The sequence below is a fragment of the Bos javanicus genome, chromosome 20 (assembly GCF_032452875.1).
Source record: "Bos javanicus breed banteng chromosome 20, ARS-OSU_banteng_1.0, whole genome shotgun sequence".
Classification (NCBI taxonomy): domain Eukaryota; kingdom Metazoa; phylum Chordata; class Mammalia; order Artiodactyla; family Bovidae; genus Bos; species Bos javanicus.
The window spans coordinates 16,706,717-16,734,714 of record NC_083887.1 but is presented as its reverse complement, the minus strand read 5'-3'; the positions used below and the strand labels follow the sequence as shown (position 1 = coordinate 16,734,714).

At 36.8% G+C, this 27,998-nt stretch overlaps 1 protein-coding gene across 4 annotated transcripts in view; it reads left to right on the top strand.

Annotated features, from left to right (window-relative positions):
• The window catches only part of IPO11 (importin 11), a 202,837-nt gene that overhangs the window by 142,365 nt on the left and 32,474 nt on the right, over positions 1-27,998 (top strand). For 2 of the 4 annotated variants that reach the window (XM_061393442.1, XM_061393443.1), the window contains exon 28: positions 26,743-26,838. In XM_061393442.1, the coding sequence (XP_061249426.1) occupies positions 26,743-26,838 (96 nt within the window). Of the gene's footprint in view, positions 1-11,413; positions 11,507-12,466; positions 12,573-26,742; positions 26,839-27,998 lie in introns of those variants that run through there. The other 2 variants (XM_061393444.1, XM_061393445.1) reach the window with 2 other exon arrangements.

The window sequence follows — 27,998 nt, the reverse complement described above, 5'->3', positions numbered from 1 at the left end:
GGCAATGTTATTTCCTCTCTGAGAAACTGAGTGGCGTCTTACTTATTTTTGGAAGCCACATTGAAGCTACCAACATTTTAACTTACTGGTCTTGCCCTTCTTTTTAGTAGGAAAACAGTGACTAGAGATTTAACAGGCCTTTAAAGTGGAGATGTTAAAGAACCTGTTCTTTGGCAGTAATCAACACTTGGTAAACGTTTGCTCAGTAAATTAATGAATGGAAAAAAAACTAAGGTTGATAGAGCGTGTTAGAGTGTTCTCTAACATAAAGTACTGAGATTAAGAGAAAACTTGAAATGACACAGGTTAAAAGGTGAGAAAGTTACCTACTTGTATCTAAAGCATATTTGTTTTACTATTTTTGATATTACAGTTGACTTCAGTTTTTAATTTTTAAAAAAAAATTTCAATAATATTTTTGATATGTAAGTTGTGAGTATAGTTGACTTCTCTAAAGAAAATAAAAAAGGCTTCTGTTAAGGTTAAAGAAAACTTAGACTGGGGCCTATGTCAATTTATATAAATTACGGGGCAAGATTTTATTAAGGCTTGAATTTCTCTTAAACATTAATTTTTTTAATTTAAAAATATGATATCGGGCTTCCTGATGGCTCAGTGGTAAAGAACCTGCCTGCTAATGCAGGGGACACAGGTTCAGTCCCTGGGTCTGGAGGATCCCCTGGAGAAGGAAATGGCAACCCACTCCAGTATTCTTGCCTGGAAATCCCATGGATAGAGGAGCCTGGCAGGCTATAGTCCATGGGGTTGCAAAGAGTCAGACACTACTTAGTGACAGAACACAGCACAGTAATCTATAATGGAAAAGAATCTGAAAAACAATATATAATCACTTTGTTATACACCAGAAGCTAATACAACATTGTAAATTAACTATATTTCAATAGAAAAAATAAACTTTAAAAATATAAAAAAGTAATTAAAAATTGTGAGGAAATATCTTTCTGAATAGGAAAATCAGATCTTATTTTTGTTTTTAAAATGAAGTATTGAAAAGTCTATTGAGTGGTTGTGAATTCACATCATTTTAAGGGTACCTAGAAAGTCTTAAAATAATGTGGTAATAGAATTCTAAAGAATAAAGATTTAACTTTATAGTCCTTGATGGATTAGTGACTAAAGAAGCAGTGATAAATACAGGAAATGTGTCCATTTGAAAAACAAACAAAACAACTTAATTGCTCTAAAAATTTGCCACATTATCATTGGCCCATGACATAGCTTTGGAAAATTTAGGTTCAAGTGCTGTAGTGGAAGGGAATGTTGACAGACTGTCAGCAGTTTTATCATTTCCCGTTATAACCTTTCTTCTGTTGGGTTGGCCAAAAACTTCCTTTGAGTTTTTCTGCATGGAAAAATTTTTTGGCCAACCCAATACTTAAAACTACATAGTTGATGGAGTTTGAGGAAAATTTTCCCCATTTCATGTCCCCAGTGATATTTTCTGGTTAGTCTCCCATATAATAGTAATTTCTTCTCCTGTGTTTCTTTTAGGCTTTGCAGTGTAACATTTCCTTTGCCTGAAATAAGCAGATCTAGAGAATAATGTGTTGATGATGATATTTTGAATCAGGATACATTGGGAAATGTTATTTTCTTCTTTATTATAACGGATTTCCACATGCAAGAAATAACACTATTCTAAAGCAGGGTTTCTCAACCACAGTAGTTTTGACTGTTTGGACCCAGATGATTATTTGATACTGGGGCTGTACTGTGCATTTTAGGCTATTTAGCAGCATCTGTGGCCTCTACCCACTAGATGCTGGTAGAATCACTGATCTGAAGAATGACTATTTGGGAAGCTATTTAAGCTATCTTTTACCATGATCCACTACCTCTGATTCAGATATTTAGCAAAGACTGTAGGCTTTAGGACCACACTCAAATTCTGGCGCCACTGGTCACTAATGACCATAGCCAAATAACTTCCTGAGCCTAAGTTACCTTGTTTTGAAATGAGGATACTAATAGTATCTTCCTGATGAGAGTATTATAAAGATTAAATGAGTTTACGTATTAAGGTCACACAGTCTAGATAAATGAAGTTAGCTGTTTTTGTTTTATCCCTTTCCTCCTCTCTCTCAACCGTTCATCCATTTCCTGCAGTATAAGTTCTAAAAGATTAAGTCTTTTTGTGTACCTGTAATCTTAAATTCAGGGCATTTTCAGTATATTGAGTATTTATAAAACTGTTAATTCATTAAAAATATGTTAACTACGTATGTCATACGTATATCACCTTCAGCTTAATGACCTTTTGTATTCTGTAGTATTCTTTATGCATTGTTACTAACTTAAAAATATACAATTTTGTCTTTGCCTTTGCCTTTTAGTATATCTTTTAGGCATTTTTAGTGTATCTTCTTGGTCGCCTTCTGAATATAGTACAGTCTTTGTTTTGGTAGTTGTGTGATACAACTATCTTGTGTCCTTTTTGTTTTTTATAACTGGAGTGATTCCAAGTTTGAATTTTTCTGTTTCTTAAAGTCTATATTATTTATGCACAAAGGCAGTAATATTTTCTTCCGCTAATTTTTATATGAAAATAACATTATTTACATACAGCTCTTATAAAGTTTTCCAAAGTTTTTGTCCAAAGACATAGATTAAATAAAAGCTTTTTTCATAGAGGAAAATGAGAGTAATCAACCTTTCCTTTGGCTCTATTCTCTGAAATAGCAATTCATTCTCTAACTTCGGAGACATACTTTTATAATGTAGTTCTAAGAATTTCAGATGTATATAAGTGTTCTCTGAGATCAAATGTTTTAAGAATTTAATTTTTTTTTTTTTTTAAGATTTAAGAAACTTACCCATGGGGAATGTTTTTCTTAAGCTAGTTGAATAATTCAAAAAAAGATCGACAAAGCAGCAGGGTTTTTAGGTATGAAGGCTTGCTTTCCAGGAGAAATTGCCTTATAATAAAGTCCTCTGGGTATCAGATTTACTAGACATGCTTGGATTGGTCATTTAGTATCTCTCCATAGTTCTCTTTTATCTCAAGAATAGTATAAATAAAATATCAGTATTTGGAAATTTATTATTCTGTACAAATTTTTTTTTAATTTAATTTTATTTTTAAACTTTACAATATTGTATTAGTTTTGCCAAATATCGAAATGAATCTGCCACAGGTATACCTGTGTTCCCCATCCTGAACCCTCCTCCCTCCTCCCTCCCCATACCCTCCCTCTGGGTCGTCCCAGTGCACCAGCCCCAAGCATCCAGTATCATGCATCGAACCTGGACTGGCGACTCGTTTCATACATGATATTATACATGTTTCAATGCCATTCTCCCAAATCTCCCCACCCTCTCCCTCTCCCACAGAGTCCATAAGACTGATCTATACATCAGTGTCTCTTTTGCTGTCTCGTACACAGGGTTATTGTTACCATCTTTCTAAATTCCATATATATGCGTTAGTATACTGTATTGGTGTTTTTCTTTCTGGCTTACTTCACTCTGTATAATAGGTTCCAGTTTCATCCATCTCATTAGAACTGATTCAAATGTATTCTTTTTAATGGCTGAGTAATATTATAATATAATTTTCTAAACTAATTTACAACTTTTAAAACAAGATAGTAGTTCCAAAGAGTAATACTTTGGTATAGTTTCAGTTCAGTTCAGTTGCTCAGTTGTGTCCGACTCTTGGTGACCCCACGAACCACAGCACGTCAGGCCTCTCTGTCCATCACCAACTCCCGAAGTTTAACCAAACTCATATCCATTGAGTCAGTGATGCCATCTAACCGTCTCATCCTCTGTCGTTCCCTTCTCCTCCTGCCTTCAATCTTTCCCAACATCAGGGTCTTTTCAAATGAGTCAGCTCTTCACATGAGGTGGCCAAAGTATTGGAGTTTCAGCTTCAACATCAGTCCTTCCAATGAACACCCAGGACTGGTCTCCTTTAGGATGGACTGGTTGGATCTGCTTGCAGCCCAAGGGACTCTCAAGAGTCTTCTCCAACACCACAGCTCGAAAGTATCAATTCTTTGGCGCTCAGTTTTCTTTATAGTCCAACTCTCACATCCATACATAACTACTGGAAAAACCATAGCCTTGACTAGACGGACCTTTGTTGACATAAAGTAGTGTTTAAATATAGTTAAATAAAAGGCAGTTTAAAATTTTTGAAATTGTGGATGTGTTGTTTTATCAGAATTGTGTTTGGTTTAAACTGACCATTCCTAAGTGAGTATTTAATGTGAGAAAGTTTTATTTTCTTCCTTTAAAATAGGATGCATTTTAACTTCTAGGTCATGCATTCTTATTTAGCATTTTATAGTATTTTCTTTTATCAGTAAATTCTTAACCTAATAGTTTAGTGGGTTTTCTACAGTAAAAACTAGTTCTCATTTTTTTTTAATATCTTTCACAAGAAAAATGTCTTAGAAGCACCTCATGTGTGTGTGTGTGTGGTAACAGCTTATTAGGATATAATTCAGTTCACCCATTTAAAGTGTACAATTCAGTAGTTTTTAGTATATACATGGAGTTGTGCATCCATCACCACAGTCAGTTTTAGAGCATTTTGTCATTTCCAAAGGAGCCATGTACTGTTTTTCTTTAATATTTTTCTCTTTATTTTTTAAATTATGAAAGTATGATAACACCTTTACAGGAGACTTGGAAAATACAGAACAAAGTTACAGATAGTTCCATTATATAATTATTTTTTTGATAAATTAAAATTTTTAGTTGGAGTTTCAATATCAGACTCTCAAAAATTAATAGAATGAATATGCAGAGAAGTGCAGGGATATAGTAGACCTGAAAATCACCATGAACCAATTCAACATAATTAAATTTATACAATTTCACACAGTAGTAGGATACAAATTATAGTCAAGTTCCCATAGACTATAAACTAGGAGACACTGGAAGATATCCAGCAAGTTAAAGCAAGTTGCAAAAGTTTCAGGAGCCAGGTACTCTTCAGCAGTCCTATCACTCATTCCTTTCCCCAGCCAGCCACTAATCTACTTTCGCCACGGAGGTTTGCCTATTCTGGACATTTCCTGCAAATGGAATCAGACAATATGTGGTCTTTTGTGACTGACTTCTTTAAACTAGCGTATTTTCAAAGTTTACACGTTGTGACAGGTATCAGTATTTTCTTTTTGTTGCTAAATCATAGTCTTCTGTATGAATATACCGCATTTTGTTTCTTTTTTTTTTCTTTTAAATTTTATTTTATTTTTAAACTTTACATAATTGTATTAGTTTTGCCAAATATCAAAATGAATCCGCCACAGGCATACATGTGTTCCCCATCCTGAACCCTCGCATTTTGTTTCTGCAGTCATCAAATGATGGACATGTGAGCTGTTTCTACCTTTGGGCTCTTGTGAATAATGCTGCGATTATTTGCATACAAGTTTTTGTGTAGATACTTATCATTTCTCTTGGGGATTCCTGGGTTGTATAGCCATTCTGTTTAACTTTTTAAGAAACTATCAAGCTGTTTTCAAGTTAGTTATATCATTTATATTCCCATCAGCATTGTATAAGGATTCTAGTTTCTGCATACCCTTAGCAGCACATATTATTCTTTATTTCTGATTATAGCCATACTGGTTGGTATGAAGTGGTATCTAATTGTGGTAGGAATCTTTTTGAAATAGTTCTGCTATACCATTACTCACCTTTGGGAAGCTTGCTTGACACAACATCTTTTTATAATTGATTGATTACTATGTGCTAATTTGGGGGTTCCTGAAAATCATCATTAAACATATGTCTTAGTGTTTTGAGAATCTTACTCCCCGGTTTCTGTTACCTTTTAATTGTGATTCTGGGCAAGCTATTTGAATTCTTTACATTTGTTTCTTCATTTTTAAAATGAGGTTAATAGTATCTCTTTTGTAGACATCCTTTGGTAAAGGTTAAGTGAGATAATTAAAAACTCACTGGTTATTATTAGGTTTTTTGTATAATGTTACTTGCTTCTATATGTTAGACATAAAGAACTCAATAGATATTACTTGCTGGTATTATTGCTACAGTGGCTGCTATAGTTATTACTAGATTACATTTCATTCTGTATAAAAAAACAACATAGGTTTTATGTTTAGAAAAACTGATATATTCTACCAAAGGCAGCTTGTTCTTCAATTAGTATCATTTTTTCAGTATCAGATTGGTGCTGCTGCATAGTATTGCCCTTTTCATAGAGGCACTGAAATATTCTGTCCATGTACTGACAAAATTACTCTCCTGGGATTTAGCTGTTATTAAAGTAGTAAGTAATCTATTGTTCTGTGGGAGTTGGATTTCTGGTATGTTGCCGGTCTTTCTGTTCTTCCAGCTGAATTTAAAGTCAGTCAGTGCATAGACCCTGCCTGAGTTGTTTTTCTCCAATGGTGGTTTTGTTTGACGTTTTCATATAATAAGAGTATTATTTACAAGGAATGTTGCACTTTGATAATTTAGAGAAATCAAAGGAAATTTGGTTATACTACACTACAAAAAGCTGGCTTTGTAAATTCAGGATCCTAAACACTTAAGGTCCAAGAAATGCAGCCTTTTCCTCTGCTCCATTTCCATGGGCAGAGAGGAACAGAAAGCTGACAAGTTTGCTGTGCCCAGACAGAAAAGGAAATCTCGTGTGATTGATATTCACATAGATTAGGACCAACAGATTGCGGTCCTTGTTTTGAACAGAATGCCTACTTTTAAAACTCTCCGTTTGCTTTTACTTTATACTTATCAGAGCGATTTTAATGGCAATGTAGTTCTTTTGCAGTTGTTTTTGATTGTCTAAAGAACTACAGGGAAAGAAATGGAGAGCAGGAAATTACAGTAATCGCTAGTGTCTTTGGGAATTTTACTCCTTAATAGACATATTTCTTTTTACCTTTATGATTGTTGTAATCAGCCTAGTTTGTTTTAATTTGAAATAACCTGTCTAAATTTCTCTGTGATTAAAATATAGTGCAATGCTGCAGGGTCTTAAGAGAATCACAGAAATATGTTACTTACTGCTTCTGGCATTTTCCCCCTGTGTTAGTGTATTTGTTTGGTTAGGTCTTGGAAGTAGTCAAATAGTGAGATTTATCCAGATAATTGCAGTGATTATATGTGTTTGGGAAACAGCAGAGGCATTCATGTTATTGTAATCACAGTTATATCAGCTTTTAAAAAAATATGCAGTTGGTGAATTTGGCTTGAATTATGTTATTGATTAAAATATATACTGAAAATCTGTATATAAAAAAACTGTATTAACTAAGTATTATGTGAATACAGAGGACTTTTAGGCATAGACATTACCATTGAGCAATTGATAGTTCTAATTAGGTGGTGGTTTAGTCGCTATGTCGTGTCAGGCTCTTGTGACCCCGCCGACTCTAGCCTGCCAGGCTCCTCTCTTCATGGGATTCTCCAGGTGGGAATACTGGAATGGGTTGCCATTTCCTTCTGCAGGGGATCTTCCTGACCCAGGAATCAAACCTGGGTCTCCTGCCCTTCATGCAGATTCTTTACCAACTGAGCTCTGAGGGAAGATGACAGTTCTAGTTAGGGGAGTATGTAAAAGAGTGGTAAACTTGAAGGGCTGGTAGCTGGTACCAGGATATTTGACAAGCACAGCGTGAGTGTTAACATCACACGCCAGCGGAGTTTGAAAGGTAAGTTTTGTGTACTTTGTGGCAGTAGAAGCTTTGTACTTGACATCTGACCTGTGTATGAAGAGGCTAGATCTTGATGTGGATATCCTGGCAAGAGTTTGAGGTATTAGGGGCATGCTTATCTATAGAGCAAAGATCCAGTAACAGAGGAGAATATTAGGAAACATCAGATTGGTTCAGATCATTTCAGTCTATGAGGAACAACCCCTCTGTGATGCAGCTTTTCATGTTTTTATTTTTTGATTAGATTGTGCAGTGTATCTTTCAGTAACAGAAGCTGGGAGGTGTAGACAAGATGATTTAGGAAGATGAACAGTTGGTGCCATTAATGCATGTTCACTGAGTAGTTTTGTGGAAAAAAGAGGTAGATTATCAATATCTGGGTTTGGTGATTTAAAAAAATTTATTGTCATTTATAAAACTTTTCAAAGCTGAATGTTAACTTGTTCTTCTGATCAGTCCTTTGAAAACCCAATGTCTCTCCCCACCCAGAAGTTTGGCACATTTGGAGGTATTTTGAAGTGTTTCTGTCCTTCCACCTTAGAATTTGAATGGAAATAGTCCATTTTGGTTTTCATTTCCAATACAAATTCATTGTACCCTTGAAACGTATAGCAGAACTAAAGTGCCCCTACCTTCCTATCAGATATCAAGCCTGTGATACTGATACAGCAGACATTCCGCAGTATTTTTGAAGTTTCTTTCATGTGTTAGGGCAACATGCTGTGCATTCAGTTTACACATTATTGTTCAGTTCAACCTGGCATCTTAGGAAAACAACTACTTATGTCTTCTGTCTCCTGTCCTAACTGCTTAGGGAAGTTCCTGAGTGCTTATGACTTTTAAATGACATTTAAAAAAAAAAGAAAACTGATTGACTGAATGGTTTTTCAGTTTTTGGTGGGGCACACCATGTGGCATGCAGGATCTTAGTTCCCTTACCAGGGATCGAACCCATACCTCCTGCAGTGGAAGCGCAGAGTCTTAACTACTGGACCACCAGGGAAGTGGGTGGTGGTTGTTCAGTGGCTAAGTCACGTCTGACTCTTAGTGACCTTCACCATTAACATCATGAATGAGAAGCAGGTAGACACCATGTACTGCTAGATGGGATATTTCAAGAATATATCACTTATGTAATATTCCAACCAGGGAAGATTAATCTGGATCTAACCATGAGGAAATGTCAGACAAATCCAAATGAGGAACATTCTGGGAGAGAGTTGGTCTTCCCTGGTGTCTCAGATGGGAAAGAAATCTGCCTGCAATGCAGAAGAAGCAGGAGACCTGGGTTTCATCCCTGAGTCAGGAAGATCCCCTGGAGAAAGGAGTGGCAACCCATCCAGTATTCATGCCTGGAGAATCCTCATGGACAAAGGAGCCTGGTGGGCTACAGTCCATGGGGTTGCAAAGAATTGGACATGACTGAGCAACTAACACTTTTCACGTTTACATGTCATGAGAGTCTTCATGAGGAAATGAAGACCCAAAGAAACCATTAAACCTGTGTATTTTTACACCAAGTTTGGTGAAGAGTCATGGGAAGATATGTAGGGTAAAGGGTATGAGATAAGTATGTATAATAAACCAGGGGGAAATTTGCGAGTCTTATTTGTTTGGGTTCTTCTGAGTCCTCTTATCTTTGAAGATAAAGGGTGCTCCCTTCCTCCCAGTACAGGAAGGGCATTTCTCACTGGAGGGTTTAATGACTTGTTTCAGGGGACAAGGGCAAGGAGTATGGGGCTGTGGCTGGAGGTGATAGAGATCAGAAAGAGAACTTTCTGCTTATGCTGTATGCTCAGTCTCCTTCAGCTTAAAGTAGTCAGTATGCCAGGGTGCCGTATCTTGTGGAAGCATGTCCTAAACCCCACCATAATTCTTTAAATTACGTGACATAATTGAAAAAAATTCTCTATGTTATTCAAAATATGAAAAAAATGAACTTGAAAAACCTAGCTCTTGTTTCATCTTTACGTCTAATTCATGACATTTCCCTGTCATTTAGCTTTTTGGTTGCTGTTTTCTAATTTCTTTAACTATAAAATAGTAATAACAGTAGAGTCCGCAAGAGATAGTTGTGAGATTTGTAAATCATTTTGATGAAGATTGTCTCTAGAGTGCACTTCTGATTTTTTATTGTAAAAGAAATACTGATTTATACAAAATATTAATATGGAAATGATTCATATTATTATCTGAAGTAATTGTCTTGCTATGAAAAAGCTGCTTTAGTATCAAAGGGAGTTATAGTATAAAATTATACATATTACTACTGATATTTTAATCACACTGTCAGGGTATTAGTAATATTAATAAGTCAGAATTAGAAAGCCTAAGCAGTCAGATTTTTGGAAAATTAATGACTGAACAGTACATAATATATACGATGTATAGTCAGTGCTTTAAATCCTTACTTTAAAGAATTACATTATACACAGATGTGTTTTATAAATAATTCAGACTAATTTAGATGTATATATAGTGAAAAGTCATTAAAGGGTCTCTTTCATCAAAGATTACCTTTGTCAGTGATTTGGTATACAAATTACCATTTTCCAGCTCAAGGCATATTCCTTAATATATTAAGGTACTTATTGGTGATATTCAGTACTTTTTATGTGCTATTTTTTTTTTAATCAAGAAAGGAGGGCACAGAGGAGCAGCCTTTATGTTCATCATTCTAAATTACTTGTTTTGCTACCTATTTTTTTTAAGGAATAAAACAAAATTAAAGTCTCTATTGTATACTCAGAATAATAGAAATATAAATATTCTGTGCATTTAAAAAATTCACAGAAGTTACATTACTCTATTTATATCTTATTTCAACTTGTTTTTTCCAGTTGATAGCTATTTGTAGTTGATGTATACAGAGTTTGTTCATTCTGAATATTTAAATAATACATATTTTTAAAAATGCTTATTTTAAAGATGAAATATTTAGGTTTGTGCATTGGGAAAACTCAGATTAACTGCCTTCTGAAAAAATAAGTTCCTGAGATTTCCTTTTAGCAAACTTTTGAAACACAGATAACATGACTTCCTGTCTCTCAGTTTCCTGTATCCATGACAACCTGTGTTTTACACACCGAGTGTGGAGGAACTAATGTGAAGAGTGGTGTTTCCTGAGCAAATTGTGACTTTAAAAAAAAAAGGTGGAGGGGTGGAGGTCAACAGTGCCACAAAAGAAATGCAGCCTAGAAATGTCGTTCTTCAGATTTAGAAAGAAAACCGTTGCTTGAATCAGCCGAGTGTTAATAATATGAATTTCCTGTTCTTGGTAAGATTATTTATTTAAATATGAACTTTTAGTTGAAACAAGAAATAATTCCATTTGTAAAAATCCATAGTTTAAAGAGAGTTTAATTGTTCTGTACTGGATCTGGATTTGTGTTTTCGAAAATTATGTTGTTAAATTGATAGTAGACTTAAAGTTGATGAAGGGCATATTTATATCCAAGATCTTTATCTCCGCATTATCATTTGTCAATTTTGTTATAATCAGTTGTAATATTTTAGGTTAACTTAGCAAACATTTTATTTTGCAGTTCATTAAATTTGATTATCATTTTGCTAAACAGTGAGTTAATGGCCTAGAGGTACTAATAATTCTAGAACATATTTCAGACTTATTATTTTATGCTATCACTGTAGTATGATTTATGGTATTTGGTATTATGGCTAATCCTAATAAAATAGGGTATAGAATTTCTAAAGAACTTTTTGATGATTTAAAGTTTTACCTTTTCTTTTTGTAGCCAATTTTGATATGAACAGAGAAACCAAGAGCAGGGCTATGTGTGGAGTACGTTTTTCTCTGCCTTGCCTACGACTGTTTCTGCTTGTTGCCTGTTACCTTGTATTGTTTTTCCATAAAGAGATTCTTGGATGTTCGTCTGTTTGCCAGCTCTGCACTGGGAGACAAATTACCTGCCGTAACTTAGGCCTTTCAAGTATTCCTAAGAATTTCCCCGAAAGTACAGTTTTTCTGTATCTGACTGGAAATAATATATCTCATATAAATGAAAGTGAATTCACTGGACTTCATTCTCTTGTAGCGTTGCATTTAGATAATTCTAGCATTGTGTATGTATATCCAAAAGCTTTTGTTCATTTGAGGCATCTGTATTTTCTGTATCTGAATAATAATTTTATAAAACGCTTGGATCCTGGAATATTTGAGGGACTTTCCAATCTTCGTAATTTATATTTACAGTCTAATCAACTATCTTTTGTTCCAAGAGGAGTGTTTCATGATCTAGTTTCAGTTCAGTACTTAAATCTGCAAAGAAATCGCCTCACTGTCCTCGGGAGTGGTACCTTTGTTGGTATGATTGCTCTTCGGATACTTGATTTGTCAAACAATAAAATTTTGAGAATATCAGACTCAGGTTTTCAGCACCTTGGAAACCTGGATTGTTTGTATCTAGAAGGTAATAATTTAACAAAAGTACCATCAAATACTTTTGAAGTACTTAAGAGTCTTAAAAGACTTTCTTTGTCTCATAACCATATTGAAACAATACAGCCCTTTGCATTTAAAGGGCTTATCAATTTGGAGTATCTCCTCCTGAAAAATTCAAGAATTAAAAATGTTACTAGGGATGGATTTAGTGGAATTAGTAACCTTAAACATTTGATCTTAAGTCATAATGATTTAGAAAATTTAAATTCTGACACATTTAGCTTGTTAAAGAATTTAATTTACCTTAGGTTAGATAGAAACAGAATAATCAGCATTGATAATAATACATTTGAAAACATGGGAGCATCTTTGAAGATTCTTAACCTGTCATTTAATAATCTTACAGACTTACATCCAAGGGTCCTTAAGCCATTGTCTTCATTGATTCATCTTCAGGCAGATTCTAATCCTTGGGACTGTAGCTGCAGACTATTGGGTCTTCGCGACTGGTTAGCATCTTCAGCCATTACTCTAAACATCTTTTGTCAGAATCCCCCATCCATGCGTGGCAGAGCGTTGCATTACGTTAAATGGACTGACTTTACAAATTGTGTTACATCTTCTGCAAATGTATCCAGAACTTGGGCTATAACATCTCTTCATATTTACCACAAGACCACTACGTTAATGATGGCCTGGCATAAAATAACCACAAATGGGAAACATTTGGAAAACACTGAGAGCGTTACTTTCGGGGAACGAATTCGTACTTCACCTGCCGGTAGATTGTTTCAAGAGAATACCTTTGGTAATCCATTACAGACTACTGCGATGTTACCTGTGCAAATACAGCATTCTTCTCCTGTTAACTTGAACTTGGAAAAAAACAGTGCTCTACCGATTGATGCTGCTTCAGTATCAGGGAAAACATCTCCGATCTGTACACAAGAAGTTGAAAAGCTGAATGAGGCTTTTGACATTTTGCTAGCCTTTTTTATTTTAGCCTGTGTTTTAATTGTTTTTTTGATCTACAAAGTTGTTCAATTTAAACAAAAACTAAAGGCATCAGAAAACTCAGGGGAAAATAGACTTGAATACTACAGCTTTTATCAGTCAGCAAGGTATAATGTAACAGCTTCAATTTGTAACACTTCCCCAAATTCTGTAGAAAGCCCTGGTTTGGAGCAGATTCAACTTCATAAACAAATTGTTCCTGAAAGTGAGGCACAGGTCATTCTCTTTGAACATTCTGCCTTATAATTCAATTAAATAATGGGCTGTAAGAAAACCTCAGTGTCATGGACATGAATAAAACTGAAACATCCTTATAGAATTATAGACTTTATTTGGGTACATAATGGTTTCTGTGAGCTTAGTATTAATAAATACAGGTTTTTAATAATTTGTGAATACTGTATTCATTGCGTAAATACTATCTTTGATAGGCACTATATCAAGCAATAATAATAGCTGACATTTCTGTGTACCAAGCAGTATGTTAAATATTTTACATATAACACTGAATCCTTAAAAAACCTACAGGGTAATAATATCTTCGTTTTACAGATAGGAAAACCTAGGCAGAGTGAGTTAAGAAACTGTCCCAGATTCCAGAGTACAAGCTTTTAGTTTTCTGCTGTCCTGCTGCCTGGGTGCTAGGGTTATAATTGTGAACAGTATGGACATGGCTTCCTATTTTTGGTAGAGCTTGAAATGTTGGGAAGGGTCCATAGGGTTACTGTATAGTATGGTAAGTACTGCACTTGGAGGTACTGTTCTGTATAACGTATATGGAGATGAGAGAAGGCTTTATAGGAAGAGGGACATTGAAACTGGCTTGCAAAGAATAAGTAGACATTAGCCTAGTGAAGAGAGCTGAGTAGTAGGTAGAGATAACATTGTATCAGAAGGGTTGAAGAAATAGAACACTGCTTTCAGGAACTAAAATTCACTCCATCTGGAGTTGTAAATGGTATTGAGATCTGCAGCTAGAGAGAAAAATCAGATGATGAAGGATGTTGTAATTTCATGTTTTTCCCTGGGGCAACAGGGGGCCATGGAAGGATCTTAAGCAATGGTAAAAGTAGCAAATGCTATTGTTTGATGACACACTCAGTGCTTCTTTTAAGCATTTAGCATTTGGCAAATATAAACTGAAAGTGCACTGTTTCTGGAAGTAACAAGACTAGAACCAGGATTGATCTGAATCATTAATCCGGGGGAGAGATGCTGGAGGCCGGGACCAGGGTATTGGCAGAGAGGATGGATGGATTCTAGAGCTAGGTGCCTTGATGATTGGCTGAGGAGTGGCAGATGAGGGAAAAATCATATGTTAGGTTTTTGGGAAATATTTGCCTTAAGATCACAGGCAACATTTTAGAAAACTTCTGTTCATTTATAAACCACATACAGAACGAAATAGACCTGTTTGAGTCACCACTTAGGTCAAGAAATAGAACATTCAAACAGAACATATACGTGGACTATTCTTAAACTTGAGGATTATAGAGATAGACAAGTGTTCAAGCTTTAAGGTGGAGGGGGACCAATATGTAATTAGGACATTTTTACTCCATTATCTTACCCACACCACAACAAAAACAGCAAAATTTGTCATGTTTGTTCTTAAGGGTTGTGAAAATGGCGGGGAGGGGGCGGAAGAGGGGGAAGCCTGAAAACCTTTTCCAAGGCTCTGACAATCAGCTTCAATGTTAGGTCTTCCTACCCACCCAGTTGACTGCACATGTACTTCCCCCGCCCCGTCCTGTTGCACTTCTTGTTCTTCCCACGTCTCTGCTTGTCTTCTGTTACTAGGCCAGACTAAAAGACATATGCATGGACTTGTAATGTGTTGTGCTGCTCTGGACTAAGAGTAAAGAGATGCGGTAGGTGAAACCAAAGAGAAGGTTGTTCTCTTTACCAGTTAGACTTCGTTTATATGCATCACCCACTGAATAATAATAATTTTTTTTTTCTCCTTAGAAGGCCTGTTTCATTTCTCATTAAAACTTGTACTTTTCTTTTCTGTTATTGGACTTAATGATGAGGCCTTAGGTGGGTGAGGAGGGATATGAATCAGTAGCATCATTATTATCTAGATTGTTAATGATTTCATAGTTAGGGAGCACTATTAACGAGATAATGGGTCCACTTTTTTCAGTATTACACCATCTCAAGTATAGTTTTTAAAAACATTTATAATGGTGAGGTCATGCATTCAACCCCATAATTATCAAATCTATTCCATTCTTTTATATTTAAAAAAAAAAACAAGAAAAACACGAGAACCAGTTTGTCAAGTGATTCCTATAAGCACTGAAAACTAGTATTGGTTAGGTTTTTTCACCCTAATGTCTTTTCCAAATGGTTCTACATCAGTCATTGATCATCTCCTTTTTATGGAACTTTAGTATATCTTCATTGAACAGTATTTCTTAAAGCATGGTCTTCCTGTTGAAAATCATGTAAAATGGCAGTTTCTTCCCATCCCACTACACACAGATCATCGTAGTTATTTCTTATTGTCTTAAAGAGAATGGCTTGCTTTTTCCCCCCACCTCTCTGCACTCATTAAAAAAAAGTTAATTGGAAGAATGGTTTATAATATGAGCTTCCCAGGTGGCACTAGTGGTAAAAAAAAAAAAAAAAAATTCTGCCTACCAATGCAGGAGATGCAAGAGACGTGGGTTTTTTCACTGGGTTGGGAAGATCCCCTGGAGTAGGAAATATTCTTGCCTGGAAAATTCCATGGACAGAGGAGCCTGGAGGGCTACAGTCCACGGGGTCACATAGAGTCAGACACGACTGAGCATACACACATACAACGGGAGAATGGTTTATAATATGAAAGACTTAGTAAGGATAATTGTTGGGTATAAATTTTTATTTTTTAATAACTTAGTGAATATCCACATGAATTTTTTTTATCCTGTTTACTTGTTAACATTTGTCAATGGTCACTTTTCATGTGACCATGAAGAGAATTAACTGTGTAGAAAGATGTATGTTTCCATTTAAGTGACAGAAATATTTTCAGCCTAGGTCCTGGAAGATAGAGGAGAGGGGACCTGATTTTAGTGTAAATGGTGTGATAGGAATTCTGGAATAAGACCGACATATCAGGGCTTTTTCCTTTTTTTTTCCCCCCCAGTATACTGTTCTTTACTTAGACTTGTTAATATAAGCAGAAAAGTATACTTTAGAGAATATTTTATTTGGTTGTGGCTTTTAGTGCTTAAAAATGTATTTATTTTCTTAAATTACCCTAAGTTCATCCACCCTCTAACTTAGGATTTGATGTGAATTCAAATATTGTTAGGTACAGTATACAAGTTGTGATCTAGTTAGAGCAGAGAAAATTTTAAAGTGACTAAAGTTCTGGTTTCTTTTTGGGGCTTGCTACTATGAAAAACTTAAATCATCAACTTTAGGTTATAAAACTGTTCAGAACAGGTAATTTAAAATTTTGTGTTCTTGTAAATGTTGTGTTCCTGAATACCTGTTTTTCTCCAGGGCCCAAGGGGATGAAGATGTGATGTTAAGTATGTAAATTCATCACATCAAGAAGTTATTTAAGACACATGGTCTATGATGATGAATCAGTGCTCACTAGAAAATTACCAATAAAAGTTGGACAAGTGAAAAGAAACTAGAGTCCTGTTCACATTTAATCTATTACTTATTGTTTGGGTAACCAGATGAATATTAGAATTTTTTTTGATTTGTGCCTTTGGGATTAAGAATTTTGCATTATCTTTCTAGGGGCATTTTGTTTTCTGAACACCTGTTGTTGAGTGTGTAATGATACAAAAGGACAGAAATAGTTTTAAGTCACCATGATTTTTTAAAGTTGGGTGAAAAACACAAGAAAGAAGGATTTTTTTTTCTTTAGTATTGTGCATAGTTTTCAAAAGTAAGGAAAAAAATCACTTTCCATGAAGTTTCTGCAATTCACATATTCTGCAGGTACTTTTATATACCCGGAAAGTAACCTCAAAATGTCATACCTCTAGGAAATACTAAGATTAAGAGCTGTAGTTTCGCTCCTGTGCATTTGACTAAAAAAGAAAGTTTACTAAAAGTGGAATTGTTTTCAATGATCAGGTGATCTTTACCTACTGAGTAAAATTTTTCATGCTCTCACCTATTGTTTGTGTATATATACATATATATATATATATATTATGTATATACACACATATACACAAAACAAGCAGATGTTTAAAAAGGCCTGCTTTCTTTCTGTAGTGAAGGTTAACTCTGGTCTGTGCAAATAATGTGTCAACCAAATATATACAATAAGAAAAAAGTGATAAGTAAAAAGGAAGATTATTAATACTTCTTGCCCTTCAGTTTTAATTTTATTGTCTTTTTTCATCCTTGAGGTTAAACATTCCTTGCATTATCTAAGATGAATGTTTCAGACATAGGTTTCAATACAACAACTTTCTGTTCTGTTTTCTGCCTCATATCTGGAGTAGAAGAATCAGTTGTAATATGTTACCTACAGTTTAGTTACCCATACTTGTAATTTAAAAAAGAAATAAGTAAAAATAATATTGTTTATAAAACAAGGGAGGGCAGTTTTTGAGCTTTGGGGATCATAAATTCCCATGATTATTTATTCTGTATTCCCATGATGCATAATGTTACCCTAAGGGACTCCAGGAGGTCTTCCTGGCCCAGGGATCAGACTCACAGACAGGCCTGGGTTCAATCCCTGGGTTGAATAGATCCCCTGGAGAAGGGAGTGGCTACTGATTACAGTATTCTTGCCTGGAGAATTCCATGGACAGTGAAGCCTGGTGGGCTACAGTCCGTGCAGTCGTAGAGTTGGATATGACTGAGTGACTAACATTTTCACTTTTCACTTTCCACTTGGGAAGCCCAAGTTAATTGATCAGTTCAGTTCAGTTCAGTCGCTCAGTCATGTCCAACTCTTTGCGACCCCATGAATCACAGCACGCCAGGCCTCCCTGTCCATCACCAACTCCCGGAGTTCACCCAGACTCACGTTCATCGAGTCAGTGATGCCATCCAGCCATCTCATCCTCTGTCGTCCCATTCTCCTCCTGCCCCCAATCCCTCCAAGCATCAGAGTCTTTTCCAATGAGTCAACTCTTGGCATGAGGTGGCCAAAGTACTGGAGTTTCAGCTTCAGCATCATTCCTTGCAAAGAAATCCCAGGGCTCATCTCCTTCAGAATGGACTGGTTGGATCTCCTTGCAGTCCAAGGGACTCTCAAGAGTCTTTTCCAACACCACAGTTCAAAAGCATCAATTCTTCGGTGCTCAGCCTTCTTCACAGTCCAACTCTCACATCCATACATGACCACAGGAAAAACCATAGCCTGGACTAGACGGACCTTTGTTGGCAAAGTAATGTCTCTGCTTTTGAATATGCTATCTAGGTTGGTCATAACTTTCCTTCCAAGGAGTAAGTGTCTTTGAATTTCATGGCTGCAATCACCGTCTGCAGTGATTTTGGAGCCCCCCAAAATAAAATCTAACACTGTTTCCACTGTTTCCCCATCTATTTCCCATGAAGTGATGGGACTGGATGCCATGATCTTCGTTTTCTGAATGTTGAGCTTTAACCAACTTTTTCACTCTCCACTTTCACTTTCATCAAGAGACTTTTTAGTTCCTCTTCACTTTCTGCCATAAGGGTGGTGTCACCTGCATATCTGAGGTTATTGATATTTCTCCCAGTAATCTTGATTCCAGCTTGTGTTTCCTCCAGTCCAGCGTTCCTCATGATGTACTCTGTGTATAAGTTGAGTAAACACGGTGACAATATACAGCCTTGACGTACTCCTTTCCCTATTTGGAACCAGTCTGTTTTTCCATGTCCAGTTCTAACTGTTGCTTCCTGACCTGCATACAAATTTCTCAAGAGGCAGATCAGGTGGTCTGGCATTCCCATCTCTTTCAGAATTTTCCACAGTTTATTGTGATCCACACAGTCAAAGGCTTTGGCATAGTCAATAAAGCAGAAATAGATGTTTTTCTGGAACTCTCTTGCTTTTTCCATGATCCAGCAGATGTTGCCAATTTGATCTCTGGTTCCTCTGCCTTTTCTAAGACCAGCTTGAACATCTGGAAGTTCATGGTTCACATATTGCTGAAGCCTGGCTTGGAGAATTTTGAGCATTACTTCACTAGTGTGTGAGATGAGTGCAATTGTGTGATAGTTTGAGCATTCTTTGGCATTGCCTTTCTTTGGGATTGGAATGAAAACGGACCTTTTCCAGTCCTATGGCCACTGCTGAGTTTTCCAAATTTGCTGGCATATTGAGTGCAACACTTTCACAGCATCATCTTTCAGGATTTGAAATAGCTCAACTGGAATTCCATTACCTCCAGTAGCTTTGTTCATAGTGATGCTTTCTAAGGCCCACTTGACTTCACATTCCAGGATGTCTGGCTCTAGATGAGTGTGAGTGATCACACCATCATGATTATCTGGGTCGTGAAGATCTTTTTTGTATAGTTCTTCTGTGTATTCTTGCCACCTCTTCTTAATATTTTCTGCTTCTGTTAGGTCCATACCATTTCTGTCCTTTATTGAGCCCATTTTTGCATGAATTGTTCCCTTGAAATCTCTGATTTTCTTGAAGAGATCTCTAGTCTTTCCCATTCTGTTGTTTTCCTCTATTTCTTTGCATTGATTGCTGAAGAAGGCTTTCTTATCTCTTCTTGCTATTCTTTGGAACTCTGCATTCAGATGCTTATATCTTTCCTTTTCTCCTTTGCTTTTCACTTCTCTTCTTTTCACAGCTATTTTTAAGGCCTCCCTAGACAGCCATTTTCCTTTTTTGCATTTCTTTTCCATGGGGATGGTCTTAATCCCTGTCTCCTGTACAATGTCATGAACCTCATTCCATAGTTCATCAGGCACTCTATCTATCAGATCTAGGCCCTTAAATCTATTTCTCACTTCCACTTTATAATCATAAGGGATTTGATTTAGGTCATACCTGAATGGTCTAGTGGTTTTCCCTACTTTCTTCAATTTAAGTCTGATTTTGGCAATAAGGAGTTCATGATCTGAGCCACAGTCAGCTCCCGGTCTTGTTTTTGCTGACTGTATAGAGCTTCTCCATCTTTGGCTGCAAAGAATATAATCAGTCTGATTTCAGTGTTGACCATCTGGTGATGTCCATGTATAGAGTCTTCTCTTGTGTTGTTGGAAGAGGGTGTTTGTTATGACCAGGGCATTTTCTTGGCAAAACTCTATTAGTCTTTGCCCTGCTTCATTCCGTATTCCAAGGCCAAATTTGCTGTTACTCCAAGTGTTTCTTGACTTCCTACTTTTGCATTCCAGTCCCCTATAATGAAAAGGACATCTTTTTTGGGTGTTAGTTCTAAAAGGTCTTATAGGTCTTCATAGAACTGTTCAACTTCAGCTTCTTCAGCGTTACTGGTTGGGGCATAGACTTGGATTACTGTGATATTGAATGGTTTGCCTTGGAAACGAACAGAGATCATTCTGTCGTTTTTGAGATTGCATCCAGGTACTGCATTTCGGACTCTTTTGTTGACCGTGATGGCTACTCCATTTCTCTGAGGGATTCCTGCCCAATGGTCATCTCAGTTAAATTCACCCATTCCAGTCCATTTGAGTTCGCTGATTCCTAGAATGTCGACATTCACTCTTGCCATCTCTTGTTTGACCACTTCCAATTTGCCTTGATTCATGGAGCTGACATTCCAGGTTCCTATGCAATATTGCTCTTCCCAGCGTTGGACCTTGCTTCTATCACCAGTCACATTCACAGCTGGGTATTGTTTTTGCTTTGGCTCCATCCCTTCATTCTTTCTGGAGTTATTTCTCCACTGATCTCCAGTAGCATATTGGGGACCTACTGACCTGGCGAGTTCCTCTTTCAGTATCCTATCATTTTGCCTTTTCATACTGTTCATGGGTATCCTGGTATAAATCCACCTGCTTTTAATACTCAGTAAGCCAGTCTACTGAAGTCTGCTCAGGGGACTACACTAAGATAAAGCTTTGGCTTTAATAATCAGCTCTCAGGGGGTTTTTTTGTTTGTAAACTCCTGAATGTTGTTTTTCTCCTGTGCTGTAGAAAACCTCAGGTTCCATGGATACAGAAGACCTCTTGTACTATATCATTTTAAAGTATAAGGGACTTGAGCACCCATGGATATCCAAGCACAGCTTATAGACTAGCATGGAGTTTGGCTAAGTCTTTCAGGGGCACTAGATGGCTGTGTCCTAGCTAATGTGAGCTGCCACTCATGGTACACAGTAGTTTCAGAAAATTCAAATTTCTAAAAGTACATGGTCTCCTCTGGCTACTTTTTACTTCTGCACTATACCTGACAGTAGATTCGAATGGATTTACACCAGAAGACTACTGTTAGGAGATGATACACTGAGAATTCCAATAGTGTGTTACTCATAAGTACAGTATGTAGCACACATAAAAGGAAAAATTGAGCTTTTTTCATAAACAAAAATAGTATAATACCTAATTCTTGGCTTGTTGTGTTTAAAGAAATAATGTATATAAGGATATAATGGATATCCATTATCCTAAGGATATCCATTATCCTAAGGATAATGACTTTTCTCCTTCTCTCTCTTGCGCCAGACCCATTGCTGTTTGATTCCTGGTTTACAGCTCTCATTTGATTGTTTCCATTTTAGATGTCCAATTACATTTTAAAGCATGTAATTCAGAAGGCATGTATATTACAGAAAACAAGAGTCTTAATTTCTAAAATACAGCATTGAGAGAGAATTGTGTGAATAAAAAGGAAAGCAAATGCCTAATATTCAAAACTTCATATAGAATACTGTATAAAATTTTTACCCTAAATGCTTCGTTTTAAAGCGTTACATTTTACATATTTGGAGGGAACATTTCTGTAATACTTCCAAAAGGAGAAAAAGAAATTATAACTTCATAGTGCTTCTTTTCTTTAAATATCTGTTCTGTATGCCAGGAAAGTACAGGCCTCTTCTAGCTTTTTTGTTACCCCATTATTCTGGGGTTCTTTTCCCAAACTGCTTAATGAATGTTGCATCCTTCTGAGTGATTTTTTGAATTTGAATGCTCTGAAGATGCATAACTTCTCCTTTTACTGATCCCCAAATATGGGCTTCCCAGTTGGCGCTGCTGCTGCTGCTGCTAAGTCGCTTCAGTCGTGTCCGACTCTGTGCGACCCCGTAGACGGCAGCCCACCAGGCTCCCCCGTCCCTGGGATTCTCCAGGCAAGAACACTGGAGTGGGTTGCCATTTCCTTCTCCAGTGCACCAAAGTGAAAAGTGAAAGTGAAGTCGCTCAGTCATGTCCGACTCTAAAGAATCTGCCTGACAATGCAAAAGACGAGGATTTGATCCCTGGGTTGGGAAGATCCCCTGGAGGAGGGCATGACAAGCCACTTGAATATTCTTGCCTGGAAGTCCCATGGACAGAGGAGCCTGGCAGGCTGCAGTCCATGGGGTCGCAAAGAATCGAACATGACTGAGCACACTCTCACAAATATTGCATAGAATCTTTTTCTTCAGTACTTCTCTTCTAGAATCGACCCTTTTCATTCAGGGTCAAATTACATACCTTTCTACTCTGGGCCATAGTCATTTACCCTCGTGAAATCCAAGCCTCCGTCCCTCTGGTACCTAATAGATACTCCAGAGTGAGCATAGTGTCCCTTTGTCTACTGGAATTAACCCTCTCCTCCCCTGGTGGCTCAGAGGGTAAAGCGTCTGCCTGCAATGCGGGAGACCTGCGTTCGATCCCTAGGTACGGAAGATTCCCTGGAGAAGGAAATAGCAACCCACTCTGGTACTGTTGCCTGGAAAATCCCATGGATGGAGAAACCTGGTAGGCTATGGTACATGGGGTCGCAAAGAGTCAGACACGACTGAGCGACTTCACTTTCACTTTTCACTTTCTCCCAGTTAGATCTCTGCCTCTTGTGTCCTTTTGTGTGCAGCATGGGTCACATTTTAGTGGAAAAAAAAAAAAAAAAAGACAGACTGACTGAGGTTGCCTCACCTCAGTTCTTCACCCCTACAAGACAGGAGTCTGTCCAGACTCCTCTTGGCAGAGCTAGAAATTCATGTGCAGGCAGAGGAGGGAAGAAAGGGGTTGAATCCGATGGTCACTTGACTGACTTCTCTAAGCCTGAGTAAGCCACAGGCCAGGACAAGTCTTTCTTCTGACTGGTGTGTGCAGGCAGGGTAGAGGGTGGACCTGTGTCCTCTGGCCAGTGTCCAGTCTGCTTCTGGGAATATCCTTATCCCATCTTCTGTCAGATTTTGACACTTCTTTTTGTCAGTCATTCACTAATTGTATTTTTTGGCTTTCTGTAAACCTCAGGTTCCTAAACCTGTTAGATTTCTGTCAGAACTGTTTAAGCTTTATTCTGGTTCCAGCAGTGTCAGCTAAACAGTCTCTTCATTTATGAGAAAGGGGTGAAGTTACTGCTTTGGCAGTAACCGTGCAGTCAAAAGTTTATCTTGTCCATGTTGCAGTTTGATTATCGTAATCTGTTCTCAGCTCATTCCATAAATGTGCATATCTGAATTGAGGCCTGATTACGTAGAACTGTTATTTTCTAATTATGGCAAAGATACGTCCTCTTACCCTCTCCTCAGAAGTGTGTGCCCATGCCGGTAGCTCCAGCAGTGATCAGTATGATTTATTGTTGTTTGAGTGGCCAAGTCATGTCCGATGCTTTTTGGGACCCCCATGGACTGCAGCCCCCTAGGCTCCTCTGTCCATGTGATTTTCCAGGCAGTAATACTGGAGTGTGTTGTCGTTTCCTCTCCAAGGGATCTTCCTGACCCAGAAATAGAACCCCAGTCTCCTGCATTGACAGGCAGATTCTTTACCACTGAGCCACCTGGGAAGCCCATATGTGTGTGTGTGTGTGTGTGTGTGTGTGTGTGTATTCTTTTTCAGATTCTTCTCCATTGTAGATTTTGATAACATACTGAATATTGTTTCCTATGCTATACAGTAGGTCCTTCTTGATAACCTACTTCATATATACTAATATATATCTCTTAATCCCAAATTCCTAATTTATCCTCCCCCACTTTCCCTCTTTGGTATCCATAAGTTTGTTTTCTATGTCTTTGAGTCTATTTGTTTCATAAATAAGTTACTTTGTATCATTTTTTAGATTTCACCTATTAAGTGATATCATACAATGTTTGTCTTTGTCTGTTTAGCTTTCTTCACTTAATACGATAATTGCTCAGTCCATTCGTGTTGCTGCAAATGGTATTATTTCGTTCTTTTTTATGCCTGAGTAGTATCCCAGTGTGTGTATATGTGTATGCGTGTATATAAACCTCATCTTCTTTATCCATTCGTCTGCACGTGGATATTTAGTTGTTTCCTTGTTTTGGCTATTATAAATTATGTTGCTTTGAACTTTGTGGAGCTTGTATTTTTTTGAATTAGAGTTTTCATCTTTTCTGGATTTATGCCCAGAGTGAGATTGCTGGATCATAGTGGTAACTCCATTTTCCGTTTTTTAAGGAACATTTGTTCTGGTCTCTATAGTGGATGCACCAAGTACAGTCCCACCAACAGTGTAGGAGGGTTCCTTTTCCTCTACATCCTCTCCAGCATTTCTTATTTGTACACTTTTTGATGATGGCCATTCTGACTGGTATGAGGGGATACTTCATTGTAGTTTTGATTTGCATTTCTCTAATAATTAGCAGTGTTGAGCATCTTTTCATGTGCCTACTGGCTCCAGTACCTTTTTCTAAGATGTTTCTCACTGAACCACATAAGGCAAACTCTGTTTCTTCAGAGATTTTTTTTTAGTTCTTTTTTTCCCCCCACTTTATTATTTTTTTAAATTTGAGTGTAACTACTTTGTGCTGTATGCTAAATCGCTTTAGTTGTGTCCAATTCTTTGTGACCCCGTGGGCTGTAGCCGGCTAGGTTCCTCTTCCATGGAATTCTCCAGGCAAGAATACTGCAGTGGGTTACCATTTCCTTCTCCAAGGGATCTTCCCAGCCCAGGGATCGAACCCACGTTTCTCGCGTCTCCTGCACTAGCAGGCAGGTTCTTTACCACCGGCACCGCCTGGGAAGCCCCTCACCGCTTTACAGCCTTGTGTACACAGTGTGAATCAGCTGTAGGACCTAGAGGGGTGGCATGGGGGAGTGGGAGAAGGTGTTTAGTTCTTATGTGAAGGATATATAGTGATATCAAAAATGTATACTATTTCAATAGGCTGTTATATACACATTAAAATGTAACTGTGGTATCAACTTTTTATTGTTTTGCCGACCTGTTGATTTAGTTCTCTAAAATCTGATCACACTTGAGAGTACAGACATATGATTTTATACTGTGTTGGCTTTGGGAACTACTTTACTGAATATTTTAAAACTTAATTATGCTTATTAATGCAGTATGCGAAACATGATATGTCTCGTAGGAATGATACTGTGAATTCTCTGGAGAAAAGAGTTAAGTAATTAAAATTTTTAGATTATTTAAAAATTCAAATAGCATAATTTTGTGTACCAGTGGATGGTTATATACTTCTCCTTTTTTAAAGTCAGGCCTATTAAGGTATAGTTCACATAGAGTAAAACCTCTTATAAGCATACAGTTTTGACAGATATACACAGTATATAACAGTACCACCCTCAAAGCACAGTATGTAACCATCACCCCAAAAGTTCCCTTGTGGCCCCTTTGCCTGACAACCACTGATGAAGTAATTTTGCCTTTCCAGAAAGTCACATACATAAGTGAAGTCATGCAGAATATAGCCTTTCAGATCTGTTTTTCTTAGCATAATGTTTTTTGAGATTTTTTTCCAACTTGTTGCATGTATCTCTAGTTTGTTTCCTTTTATTGCTGATTGTTCTGTTGGACAGGTGACGCACAGTTTATCCATTTGTTACTTGGTGGACATTCGGATCATTTGTAGTTTGGGGTTATGAATAAAGCTACTATAAATATTCACATAGAGTTCTGAGAATACTTGTTTTGGTCTTGGGTAAATACCTAGGAATGAGATTGCTTACATGTATGGAATGTTTAACTTTATAAAAGTTGCGAATGTTTTTTTCCAAAGTGGATGTTTATTCTTACTGGCACTATATGAGAGGTCCTATTATTTCTCACTCTTGCCAGCACTTGGTATTGTCAGTCTTCATCGTTTTACTTTTTATTAAAATCTCATTACAGCTTTAATTTGCATTTCCTTTGATGACTAATGAATGATATTGAACATTTTTTCAAGTGCTCATATGCCATCTGTATGTCTTACTTGGGGAAGTATCTGTTCAAATATTTGCCCCATTTTTCAAATTGAGTTATTTGATGTCTGAGTTTTCAGAGCCAGATCTTCCTCAGATGTTTGTTTTACAGATATTTTTTCACAGTCTATGGCTTCAACATTTTGTACCTTTATCTTTTTAATTATAACATTAACATAAGACTATTATAATAAAGAATGTTTAAGTATTTCTTTCACATCTAATCTACCCACGTAAGTATTTAAGCATACTGGTAAAAGTATTTCTGCTTTAAGACATATGTTTTGAAAGTTTCGTTTATACTTTCACACTAAAATTTATCTTCATGTTCAAGACGATAGTTAGGGAGGGAAAAAAGCAATTGTCTGTTGAAATAATCCATTTCAACATGTTTTGCTCTTCTTGTATTCTAGTGTTATCCAGGATAAATTCTGTGGTATTATAAACATCTCAGTGGAGGGCCTACATGACGTCATGACTGAAGATCCTGAAACGGGAACTTACAAAGAGTAGGTGTATCATTTAATTAATTGCACTTGAACTTCGGTAATTAATTATACCCTACGTTATTTTTGTTTATCATAACCATATAAGCATCGTATGGCAGCTTTTAAATTTTGTCTTTATAAAAGAAAACTTTTGTTATTTTGCTTGTAATATTGTTTCATCTTGAGATAAGCTAAATTTTTTTATAGTGAAATTTTGAATTGGGGTTCTTTGGTCTAGTCAGTCATTTTATGTCTTGACATTAGGTTTTAAAAAAATATTGCAAGTGTAGTTTGTCATATAAATTCCCTTTTTAAGATTTTTAAATTATTTTTAATTGAGGATACTTGCTTTACAGTATTGTGTTGGTTTCTACATACATCAACATGAATCAGCCATAGGTATATGTATGTCCTGTCCTTGAACCCCCCTCCCACCTCCCACCCCATCCCACTAGGCATACCACCTTGAATACGCCTGATCTTGTCTTTCAAAATATTTTGAATATGTTTTTCCACTAACAGTGTTCCCTTGCCCTTCAGGCAAGTTATGGAGAAAAAGGGGAGTGGATTAGCATCCTATATTTGTATTTGACTGGTTGAAGCATCACTGGCTCCTCTAAGATAGTAGAGGGTCACATGGTACTTGACTAGTTCCAAAAGACAGTAGTAAAATTTCGGTTGATCCTTGTACAGGGTGGACGGGGGTTTGGGGCTCCAACCCTCTTCACAGTTGAAACTCCAAATATAACTTTACAGTTGACCCTCTATGTCTGAAATTCTGTATCTGTGGATTCAACGAAGCACAGATCGTGTAGTACTGTAGTATGTGTAGCACTGTTATATGAGTTTATTAAAAAAAATCTACACAGTTCAAATCTGTGCTGTTCAAAGGTCAACTGTATTCTTCAGGAGCTTAGTTAAAATCATGTTATCAGGATTGCTGATAATCTCACATTTATCTGTTAATTTGAATAAAATTTTTAATCATCATATCATTTCATAGTAGAATTATCACACCTTTCCTCTTAATACTGATATTAATAAAGGGAATATTTCATATAATGATAAGGAAGGCTTCATGAGATTCCAGACTGCCTGACTTCTCCTCAGTAATGTATTTAGCCTGTTTTCCTGGCTTGAGGATGGCCATTCTAACAGGTGTGATATGATATTGTGGTTTG